This window comes from Eimeria necatrix, genomic scaffold (assembly GCF_000499385.1).
Source record: "Eimeria necatrix Houghton genomic scaffold, Enh_scaff411, whole genome shotgun sequence".
NCBI classification, from domain to species: Eukaryota; Apicomplexa; class Conoidasida; order Eucoccidiorida; family Eimeriidae; genus Eimeria; species Eimeria necatrix.
The window spans coordinates 1-11,718 of NW_013654311.1; the positions used below are offsets into that span (position 1 = coordinate 1).

The window sequence follows — 11,718 nt, forward strand, 5'->3', positions numbered from 1 at the left end:
ACCCTAAACCCTAAACCCTAAACCCTAAACCCTAAACCCTAAACCCTAAACCCTAAACCCAGCTCATGATGCGCCTTGCGCAGCTAAGTGCAGCAAACAGCAGCAGCAACACACACAGTCTGGGACCCTGATGCGGCAGCAAAAGTGCCCGGCGGCCTCTCTAGACAAAGTTTCGGGCCTCAGCATATGGGAACGTGCGGGGACTGCAGCAGCAACAGCAGCAGCAGTAGACGGCAGCAGCAGCACCGAACTGCAAAACGGCGAAGCTGAGGAATCAGAGCCTATGGAGAAACTCCTCGACTGCCCGGCGGCAGCGGCCGCCCGCGTGCTGCAGCAGCTGCTGCGGCGGTTGCTGCAGCCTGTGAAAAGCGCCAAAGATGCACAAGACGCCCTGGCAGCCCTGACAGATCTTCTGACGCTGCGGGGCCTGGATGACTTGAATTAGGGCGCAGAGTCGCAGCAGCTGCTGCTGCTGTCGGGGTTTTCTCAGGATTTTGCTCGCTTTCTGAGCTGCCCGTTTGTGCATACTAATATATTTCACAGCGCATGCATGGACTACGCCCATCGTTCTGCTGCTACATATCCAGACAAAAATCCCAGCGCTGTTCTGAAAGAAATGCCACTGGGAAGGCGGCGGGAGCTGCGGCTCGCTGCGCTGCGAGATGCAGCAGAACTCAAGCAGCGAGCTATGCTGCTGCTGCGCTTCTGCCTTCCTATGCTTGCCGAAGATCGCAGGAGCCAATCAGCTCTCGTCTGCGGCACCCTTGCTGTGCTGCAACCGCCCAGCAAGCTGCAGAAGCAGCCAGACGCATGCAAGACGGGCTGCTGCGAAGCTGCCAAGGAGCACGGCGGCCGTGTTGCAAATGCTGCTGCAGGTACTGCTGCAGGCGCTGCTGCAGTGGATATTGCTGCACGCGCTGCAGCAGACGCTGCTGGTGATGCTGCTGCAGGAGCTGTTGCAGACACTGTTGTAGACGCCGCAGAAGACGCCGTTGCAGACCCTCCTGCAGACGCTGTTGCTGCGGCTGCTGCAGACTCTGCTGCAGAGGCTGCTGCAAGCGCTGTTGCAGGCGCTGCCGCCGGCGCTGCTGCAACCGGTGCTGCGGACGCTGCTGCAGACGTTGCTGCAGGCCGCTCGAGCGACATTGACAATCAGCGGAGTTAGAGTGAAATAGAAAAGATGAATGAAGAGGAGGCTGAGGGAAAAGAGGATTGCGATTTCGCCCGGTGTACTATCTTTGCCGTTTCAAACCCAGAGCCCTCGGCTTTTATTTCAAATTGCACGTTGCCTCTTTGATGCCATTCCCCTCTGGACAGCCCCTGAGAGGGGGCTTCCCAACGAAGAATATGGCCTCCGGAAAGGCCAAAAGGTCTCTAAAGTGTGCATGTGTCGCTGCAGATGCCGCGGCTGCTGGCGCGTCCCATGTACAGCTCGAGCGCCTCCACGCAAACCGCTGCCTCCTGGAGCTTGTCTCAGAAAGCTATCTTTGCGAGGCGGTGAATAGCTGCGTGCGACAAATTGTGGAGCTTCAGAACTCGTTTCTTGAGGGCTTTAAGGCTTATATGGAAGCGCCAGAGAGGCCTCCGGGGGCCCCTTTCGGGGCCCCCAAAGCCTTGAAAGAAGCGGCCGCGGCAGCCAAAAATCAGGCCACTACTGTCTCTCTATAAAACCAAAAGGAACAGGCGACCGCTGCACTCACACAGCTTTTCAAAATATTTGGAATTGCCTGCCCCAGCGCTCTTCAAAAGTGCCTTCGGCAGTATGAGGCTCGAGGCCGTTTGAGCCGCTGGGAGCTCTTACCTCGAATCTTTAAAAACACCAGCGGCTCCCTTTCTGGCAATTCATGAGGCATTTTGCAGTCACAAATTGAATTTGTTTCTTGAAACTCTTGAAAAGCCCCTAGAAACTCTGCAATTTTAGCGTTCTAATCTGCTCGCCTTGTTCCTTTGCTCTTAAAACCCGGCAAATGACTTTGTACTAAAAAGGTATCGCTGCTGCCAATTGGGGAATTTGCTCAAGTAGACAGTATTAGTGACGTGAACTTTTTTCCCAGCTAGGGATGACCTCTGCTGCATCTGGTCCGCAAACCTCAGAAGTGAATTTGAATTCCTCTGAAGCTATAGGCTCAAGGCTATCATTCAAACCATTTTAGGAAATATGTTTCTCGATAAATTCATACCATAGCCCTTAGTGGTTTGGGCTGGAAAGACTCAATGACTTTAATAAGGTTGTTGCAACTTTTTAAAGAACTGGCAACTGGCCACCTGAATACTGTGAACACCTTTTACCTGCGCTTCCCGCCGCGCAGCAGATCTAGAGCATTTTTAAGCGCCTGTGTCTTTCGATTTCTGTAAAGCCGCTGCAGCTGCTTAGTGGCATTAAACGCTTTTACTGCTGCCGCTGCTGATGCTGCCTTTAAAGCGAAGCCCAGTTTGCAGGCAAGAGCTTTAAAGAACAAAAGATTGCTCGACAAGCTGAAATACGGTTTCTGAGTTATTTTTTATTTCGTGCGCATTTAAAGTTCAAAAGCGCCATCTTTCCCTCTTACGGAAAGAAGCAGCAAATGTTCTGAATAAAAGCATTGTTTTAAGACAAGAATGAGACTTTGACACAGTTGCTTAAAACAGTTTGTCTTGTTGCTCAGAATGCATGCATGCGTTCCTGTTGCAAAAGCCAAGAGCCCAGCGTCCTCATTTGCAGACTTTGAGTCTTTTCTGAACTCTTTCGTCGCGATTTCTTGGCGTCTTGAGTTCCCTTTCTGTCAATACTTAATGAGTTGCCAATTTAAGCCTTTTCTGTCACTGTTTTAGGGACTTAAATTCAAGTTCAAGTTGAAGATTCAGAGTTTCTCCTTGGGGGCTGCAGCCGCGAGGAGGAAGTCGCCGAGCATTTCCATTTAGGGGGGCCCCATGTAGAGGCGCCTGAGGTAGAGGGCCTGGGGCCCCTCGGAGTATTGCGCGACGGCGGGCAGTTTGGACTTGATTTCGAAGTCAATGAGATCATTAAGTTCTGCGTTGAGCTGGGCAAAGAGGAGGCGGCCGCGGAGCTGCTGCTGCTGGCTGAAGGCAGCAGCAACTTGCTTCCAGGCGTCGAGGAGGAGTTCGCAGCCAGGGCGGCGGGGCTCGTAGTAAAGAACTGCGAAGGGGGTCCTTGGTGCTGCATGCAGAGTCTGGAGGAACTGGTGGTGACTCAGCTCCTCACAAGATCCCTCGGGCTCGCAGCACTTAGCCGGTGAGACCTGAAGTGCAGGTCTCGGTTCCCCCGGGCCCACTGCTCGAGAAAGGCCTCGAGGCTGTAGTATCTACGAGGCATGAGAAGAGAATACTGTAAAAAGGGAGCGGCCTCTCTTTAGAGCCCAGAGGTCCTCTGGTAGGCCCACGGGTTGGGCCTGGGGTCTTTGAGGGCAGCCCCCCCCTAGCGGGTGCTAAAGAGGGCGTTGGCCCTGGCGGACTCTTTGAGGCTCTTGCGGGCAATATGGAAGGCTATTTGGGATTTATATTCCTCGCAAAACTTCATCAGCAGGTCCGCAATGTCTTGAAAGCTTTCAAAGCGACTCACCCGTACAGACAGCATCACCAGGTGGCCCTGCAAAGGGCCCGCAGGTACTTCGCCGCAAAACACTTTTCTGTTTTCAGCCTCCAGAAGCAGCCCCAGCACTGCCCACAGCTCCCAGACGGGTTCGGGGGAACTGAGAAAAGTTTCTTCGCCCAAGTCGAAGGGCAGCAGCTATCTGTACACGTGGAGTTCTTCCTTCTCTGCCTCCTCCATAAACTGCACTTTGAACAAAGTTAACTTCGACAGTAGCTACTGCCGCTGCTGCGCCAGCTGCGCCAGCAGCAGCGCCTTCGCGCTGCTCCGGTGGACCCACGCGTGGACCACTTGCCCAATGGGCGAGGCCTGCGGCCCCCCAGCCCCCTCCTTGAGCTTCAACTCAAGAAAAATCTGCTGCCCAGCCTTCCTCAGCCAGCACCCAATAAGCAAATTCTGCAGTAGCCACGTCGGGGCCCCCGTAGCTGCTGAACGGCGCGCTGCTGCTGGCCCTGCCCCAGGGTACAGTCGCAGCACGGGGTCCTCCTTAGAGGCCCACCGGGAGACCACAAGGGGGGCCCCCGTAGTTTCCAGTAGCTCTCGGAACTCCGAACACTTGCTCAGCGGCACTGCCACCATCCGCGCCAGGCTGCCCCAGTCCCGCAGCAGCCGTTGCGCCTTGCGGCTCTCCCGCAGCGCCTCTTCAGACCACGGGCGGCGGGCAGTCAGCAGCAGCAAAAGCTGCCTATAGGGGACTTCCTTTGGACCCAACAGCCCCAGGTCCTCCACAGAAAGAGTCTCTAAAGGGGGCAGCTCTTCTTCTCTAAAGATTCTCCCTCGGTAGCCTGAGCCTTCTCCAAGTGGGCTCTGGCGTCGGGGCAGCTCCCTAGGGGGTGCTGCAGCGGAGCACCTAAATTTTCTGCTCCTCGGGGATTTGTGGCCTCCGCAGGGAGAATAAAGAAGCCTTTGGGAAGAGACATGTCAAATAAATGCGTAAATACCCGGAAAAATGGAACAAACCCACTCGCACTGCCCCCCGCCGCAGCGGTCGAGCACCAGACCGCAGCACCCAGGAAAAGTGAGCAGCATACTTAATTATCGCCGAACTTTGTACTGCTCTTCTCTTTCAGTTTTCATATATGCAATTACATTTCAAGGGATTGCGCATTAGGGGGACTTCGGCCGCTGAGAAACACCTGAGAAGGCCGCGAGACGCTATGGGGATGGAGCAGCTAGAAGATTGAACAGAAGAGAGCCTTCTAGAGACCAGAGATGCAATAAGCATCTGCTCTGCGCATTTTAAAGAATAACGTATGTTCGAAACATTAATGAACGAACTGAAAGTATTCAAAACCGCGGGAGGAGCCTGCAGGCGTTGTGCGAAGCTGGGATGTCTGTCTGGGCAGTTGTTCCGTGTTCAAAGCAGCTTAGTCCGCTACCGCTGTAAACGTCAAAAGCATATGAATGAAAAACTGATTAAATTTACTCTTTTCAATATTTCTGGCTCGCGAACAAAGCAGATACCACAAAGACACCAAGGTTACTGGTGCGCGATACTGCTCGTGGCGGCGCGGCTGCAGCGCTGCGAGCCCTCTACACAAGGCTGCTGAAATCCTTCCAATTTGTCGTACTTAATTTAAATGGATTTAACATTTGGTTGCACATCTTGTAGGTAAACTATGCAGATATCCGAATCGGGGGAGTGCGGGCCAGGAAGGCAGCTGGTGGCGTGATACCGCTCCCCGCTAAATTCTGTAGATCCGAAGGATAGGCGCATCCTTAATTATCTCTGATTCACATAAATTGTTTTATCTAAATACTAAAAAAAATTAAATAATTAATCATTTCTAATGTACAGTGGAAGCCCGAAAGTCTGCGACAGGAGCAGCAGCATCGCTGATCACTTGATGCAGCCATCGGCTCGATGCCAACCGTCCTTTACGTCTTTGCATCTCCTTAACACGATTTCTGTGAAATAAGACAAAAACCTTTAATTGTTTATTTTAAAATTATTTTTCCGTCTCAAACGACATTGAATGCAGTGGGTGCAGAGCCGTCTAAGCCTCCCTGCCATCTGGTGAAATCAAGAAGTAAATTGTGAACGAACACTGAACCGATATGGAAACGAAATAAATATAGGCCCAATATTCAAAAAGTAAATCTAGCACTGCACTCATCTGGTTTGGTACGGGTTGATTGGCTGCAGCGACTAAGGTTTAACGCTTAGGGTTTAGGGTTTAGCGTTTAACGTTTAGGGTCCAGGGTCTAGTTTTCAGTAGTTGGGATGCAAGGCTGTATGCGCCTATTCAGCCCGCTGCAAGCCTATAACCCCTAGGCTTAGCAAGCTTTCGGCAGAATTCGTAATCCCCTAAACCCTAAACCCTATGCCCTAAACCCTAAGCTCTAAACTCTAAACCGTAAACCCTAAACCCTAAACCCTAGGGCCTAAGGCCTGGGTTCATAGATGTGCTGGCGAGCTTTTTGGGCCCTAAATCCTGTGTGCACTAATATGCGCCCTAGTGCCCAGCTCTTATTAAACCCCAAACCCTAAACCCTAAACCCTAAACCCTAAACCCTAAAATTGAAACCTAACTGGAATTCTCGTTTCGCAAATTCTACTTGAATACACTCAAGGGTTTACTGGCCAACAAAACGACAAACAAACTAATCAGTAAAAGCTGAAGAGCTCATCAACTGCGTAGCTAGCTGTAGCTAGCCACAGCTAGCTGCCTGCTTGGCTAGCTAGCCAGTAGCTGGCTAGCTAGCTAGGTGCAGCGGGACTGATTAAGCAGCTAACTAGCTACCTAACCCATCCAGCTAGCTAGCTAGCTAGCCAGCTAGCCAGCTGGATGCACTTGGCAGCTAGCTAGCCAGCTAGCTAGCCAGCTAGCTAGCTAACTAACTAGCTGAGTGGTTGGCCAGCTAGCGAGGGTCTAATTCAAAAGGCTATCTGCCAATCAAGTATCGAGCTGGCCAATCGACACAGCTGCTCAGCTCTCTAGCTAGCTAAGCAGCTGGCTAGCTAGCTAAGTAGCTAGCTCCCTAGCTAAGGAACTGGCTAGCTAGCTAAATAGGTGCCTAGCTAGCTAAATAGCTAGCTAGCTAAATAGCTAGCTAGCTAAATAGCTAGCTAGCTAGCTGGCTAGCTAAGTAGCTAGATAGCTACCTAGCTAGCTAAAAGCTAGCTAGCTAGCTAGCTAAAAAGCTAGCTAGCTAGCTAGCTAAAAAGCTAGCTAGCTAGCTAGCTAGCTAAAAAGCTAGATAGCTAGCTAGCTAGCTAAAAAGCTAGCTAGCTAGCTAGCTGGCGGGGGCTGCTCACTTTTCGGGATTGTTTGCGAATTTGATTCTGTCGTGTTGGTTTTTTTTAATTCTCCTTTCGAGCTGCGCAGCGCAGCGCTTAATGGAGGCCTCTGTGATTTCCTCGACGTGCATCTGCAGCCGGAAATTGCAAATGTTAAAAAATAAAAATAAAACGAAATAAAATAAATTAAATAAATAAAATAAATAAAATAAAATAAAATAAAATAATAAACAAAACAAAATAACAAGAGCAGACACAGAAGACGGGGAAATGAGATCAGGGAGCAACGAGATATTCTTTTAGCCGCTCAATTCAAATAATTCAAATTTTTTATTTCCAACTTTTTCACTGCAGTCTTTCCAGAAGAGAAAAAGTTATGTCTAAACATTTAAAAAAGAAGTAAAATGCATTTATTTAATTGTAAAAATGTTTTATTTTCGTTTATTATTTATTCATTTGCGCGTGCGCAGTGTCTGTGGAAGGTGTATGTACACCTGAAGGTGCACCCGCAGCGTTGCTCGTTCTCGCTTGCGCAGAGGCGCCCATTCTCAAATATATAAATAAATAAACATTTATATTTTAAAAACATTTCTTATTTTGAAATAAATAAAACATTTTAAGGAAGAAATGCTCGCGGGGGCTCGCGGCTCTCCTCTTTGCAAGATCAGATCGGCGCGAAGCCCCAGATCTGCCACTTCCACCAAAACTAAACGTGAAAATGCATTTCATTTCTTCTTCGCGAGTTTAATAATAATATTTTATTAAAAAGAACAAATCCAGGCATTCTTTATTCGTTTTTAAATGCAAAAAGGAGGAAAAGTGAGCAGCTTTCCCCCCGCGCCGTGTGCGCGGCCCGCAGCCAAGTTGGGGTGTATGTACACCTCACCTCGTCAGCTTGCTCCAAAATCTTCTCAACGGCATTTGCGTCAATTTCGTCTGGCAGATCTTCTAAAGAGACTTTTCCCGAGGATCCCGCGAGGGCCCCCCCGGCTTCAGCAGCAGCAGCTGCTGCTGCACCTCCTGCTGCTGCTGCTGCTGCTGCTGCTGCGTCCCCCAAGTGCCGCTTTGCTGCAGGGCCTGCCTCCGCCCCGGGCCGCTTCGGCGGCTCCGGCGCCAGAGTGTAGGGCTTGATGATTTCCTCGAGTTCCATTTTAGCGGCTAAGTCCTGTTCTCAAGCCCATTTGGAAAAGGGTTTAGGGTTTAGGGTTTAGGGTTTATGGTTTAGGGTTTAGGGTTTAGGGTTTAGGGTTTAGGGTTTAGGGTTTAGGGTCGGAGGAGGCGGCGAAAGCGGCTCGCGGGGCCGCCACGGGAGGCAGCAGGAGAAGCTGCGAGGGTTTGAAGTGAAAATAAATTTAAAAAATAAATTTTGGAATTTAAATGAAAGAGATCGGAGTTAAAGAGCTGCTGCTGCTTCGCATGCAGCAGCAGCGAGATCAGCCCAGCCTAGCAGCTGCAGCAGCAGCTGCAGCAGCAGCACGGAAAAGAAGCAGCTTCGGGGGCACTCGAGATGGGAAAGAAAAGAAATTGAATAAAAATGAATTTAAAAGAGAATTCAACTTCTAACATTGTTGTATTCCACTTCTTGCTGCTGCATGCGCTGCAGCAGCAGCGCAGCAGCAGCAGCAGCAGTGGAGCCCCGTGGCTGCGAGGGTGGCGAGCAGCTCGAAAGCGAGCTGCTGCGCCTCAGACATCATTTAAAAGGGGAAAAATAAAAAGTAAATAATTAATAAAAGAAAGAAAGTGAAGATCTATTCGGTTTAGTCCGCGCTTTCCCGCAGAAGTCCGCCACCGCCGCAGCCGCCGCGCTGTCGCCGCCTGACGAGTCGTCACCCCCCCGAACTTCGGCATTTCCTCCTTCTTTTTCGTCCTTCCGCTTCTCTAACATTATTAATTAGTTGCAAAAGGACATTTGCCTTCTTTAGTTCGCAGATTTCCGAGTTTTATCGCTTTCCTGGCCCTGGCGCTCACTGACTGCCGCAGCGGTCTCAGCGGCAGTTCGCAAACTGCGGCGGCTGCCGATCTTCGCCCAAAACCCGTCAGGTTTCTCTTAAAACTTCAATAAATAGAAAAAGAGATTAAAAACTCTTTTTGTCGAGGTATTATTGCCCGGTGGCAGCGCAAATTCGCGGCGAATCGGCCCGCTTTCGGAATTCAAGTTTTCAAGTTTCAGTGAAGTCCGCAGCTCAATGCGCGTCTTCCGAGCCGCTCTTTCTCCGCATTTTCGCGACATATTCTCTTCAAAGTCTTTTTCTGAGTTATCTGTCTTTTCTTTTTCTCCTTTTGCGCCTTCAAACCGCCAAATGGCCGCCTTTTCCACCCTCCCGCGGCTGCGGGTCTACGAGGGCTTCCGCCAAGCCGTCGGCAACACTCCGCTGCTCAAGTTGAAAGCGGCTTCCAAAGCCGCCAATTGCTCCATTTGGGGCAAATGCGAATTCCTCAACCCGGGGGGCTCCGTGAAGGACAGGCCGGCAGTCAACATGTTGACTTTGGCGGAAGAACGAGGCGAGTTCGCCCGGCTTTGCCGCTGCTGCTGCTGCTGCTGCTGCTGCTGCTGCTGCCTTCTTCGTTTCTTTTGCGGTGTTCTTTTAATTAAAGCCATTTGCGGTTCAAAGGGCCTTTTAATTGCGCTTTTTGCGCTGGTTTTGCTGCGCCTTCCTTTGCTGTTTCTGCCTGTGGCGGAGGCGCTGCTGCTGCTCTTGCTGCTGCAATTAATGCTTTTATTCCCCTTTTGCATTTATTTATTATACTTTTGTTGTTCTAAATTCTATTATTATTATTATTAGCCTTTCTTGCACTCCTGCTGCCGTTTCTGTCTTTGCTGCTGCTGCTTTGCTGCATCTTCTGCTGTTGCTCCTTCAACTGCTGCTGCAGCAGAAAGAATCTCCCAGTAATTTCCACCAATTCAGCTGCAGTTCTTTTAACTAGCATTATTTTTATTTTTTAATTTAATTATAATTCAAATTAATTCATTAATTGACTCGCCAGTGAGTTATTTTTTGCTGCTTTGCTGCATCACCGCGACTGAAGAGGTCAATGTGCGAATATATTTGCAGGCATTGTTATCTTCTTTTGTTTCTTTGCATCTGTTCTTTTATTTACTTTATTAAATCTTATTTATTTATCTTTTATTTATTTTTATGCATTTATTTCTTCATTTGCTGCAGCACAAAAGCTCAAAGATCTGCTGCTGCGGCAAAAATTGCATTATTTGTTTTGTTTGTTTTTCTGCTTCCAGACATTCAAATTAAGTGCTGTTTGCATATTTTTTTCATTTCCAATTAATTAATTTATTTCCTTTTGCACAGAAGTTCAGTTTTTTGGTTTTGTTTTCATTTGAAGTCCCCAGTTGTGCCTTTTCTCCGTGCACTTCTCCCCAGTTGCCTCACTGACACGAAAACCCTCGCATTTCCCCGCAACAGGGCGCACAAACTCGATTTTTTTCCATTTATTGCTTTATTTTATTATTTTATTTCTTTTATTTATTTTATTTTCCACTTTTTGCCAATTTAGGGGCCATTTCCCCCGGCGGGTGGATTGTCGAGGCTTCCGCCGGCAACACCGCCATTGCGCTGACGCTCGCAGCGAAGGAGAAGAACTACAGAGTTGTTTGCGTAATGCCGGACACTCAAACGGAGGAAAAGAAAGTAAAGACCATTTCGGAATTAAATTTTTATTTTATTTTATAAATAATATATTTATATTATTCACATAATTCGAATAGAGTCTGCTTTCCCGCAGCTTTCCTTGCGCGCTCCTCCTGCTTTCTTTCCCGTTGCAGCCGTCCGCAAGCTCTGCTTTGGTCCTTTAAATGGTTTAAAAGTGTTTTATTTCTTCATTTAAATGTTATATTTCTTAATTTAGATGTTTTATTTCTTAATTTAGCAGTTTTTTCTTTTTATTTTTCTCAATTTGCCGACTCTTTGCCGCATCTTGAAACTTGCTGCCTGCAGCGGCTGCTGCGGACCCTGGGCGCTGTCGTTGTGCCGGTTCCTTTTCAAGAAGTTTCCCACATTAATCACTACAACAAAATTGCCAAAAGACTCGCAGAGAAAATAAATGGACATTTTATTGGCCAGTTTGACAACACGGTGAGAACGGCCTTCAATTTGCTCCATTTTGCACTTATTTCCATGCATGTATTCCTTTTCCGAAATGAGTTTCACGCGTTTAATTTGCATTTTACTTATTTATTTATTTATTTATTTATTTATTTATTTACTTATTTATTTATTTATTTATTTATTTATTTATTTGCAGTTTCTCTTTCTTTGCTTTTCTCTTCGCCCAGTTTCCTTCGCTGTTCACTTGTTCAGTTTCCTCTCATCTTGCTGCGGAGGCCCCATGCATTTATTTTTGTTTTAATGTTCATTTATGAATGAAATATATTTAAATGAAATATAATTTATATTTATTTATATTTCAATTAATATAATTTATATTCATTTATATTTCAGTTAATAAAAAACACTATTTGAAGGCCAATAAAGACTTCGGAACTGTCTATTTGGCTATGCTTTCCTGGAAGTGTTTCGGTTTCGTTTTTTTGCAGTTGCAAATTTGATTCTTCATTCCCTTCTAAGTTTATTCTTTTAATTCATTTCATTTAATTCATTTTATTTAATTCATTTATTTCAAATTTTATTCCCTTCTTGGTTTATTCTTTTAATTCATTTTATTTAATTCATTTTATTTAATTCATTTATTTCAAATTTTATTTATTTTGTTTTATTCAATTCTACTTTTCAAGTGTCTCAGTCTTGCCGCACGGTATTTGTTTCTTCTTCTCATGCTCCTACTGTTCGCATTTTCCCCGCCAAACTGTTGAATAATTGAATTATTTAAAATAAAATAAATAAATAAACAAATAAATAAATAAATAAATTAATTA

General features: G+C 47.4%; 3 protein-coding genes across 3 annotated transcripts; 2 read left to right on the forward strand and 1 right to left on the reverse strand.

The window, feature by feature from the left end:
- Nucleotides 1–83: 83 nt before the first annotated feature.
- ENH_00051890 (hypothetical protein) lies at nucleotides 84–445 on the forward strand (the record flags this gene model as incomplete). Its single annotated transcript, XM_013581421.1, has 1 exon — nucleotides 84–445. A coding segment is annotated over one exon (362 nt), but the record flags the coding sequence as incomplete, so codon positions are not given.
- Nucleotides 446–550: 105 nt separating this feature from the next.
- Nucleotides 551–1,165, forward strand: ENH_00051900 (hypothetical protein; the record flags this gene model as incomplete). Its single annotated transcript, XM_013581422.1, has 1 exon — nucleotides 551–1,165. The coding sequence occupies one exon, from the start codon at nucleotides 551–553 to the stop codon at nucleotides 1,163–1,165; it is 615 nt and encodes a 204-aa protein (XP_013436876.1).
- A 5,679-nt stretch (nucleotides 1,166–6,844) lies between these two features.
- ENH_00051910 (nuclear associated protein, putative) lies at nucleotides 6,845–7,980 on the reverse strand (the record flags this gene model as incomplete). Its single annotated transcript, XM_013581423.1, has 2 exons — nucleotides 6,845–6,961; nucleotides 7,717–7,980. The coding sequence occupies 2 exons, from the start codon at nucleotides 7,978–7,980 to the stop codon at nucleotides 6,845–6,847; spliced, it is 381 nt and encodes a 126-aa protein (XP_013436877.1).
- Between the last annotated feature and the right edge of the window lie 3,738 nt (nucleotides 7,981–11,718).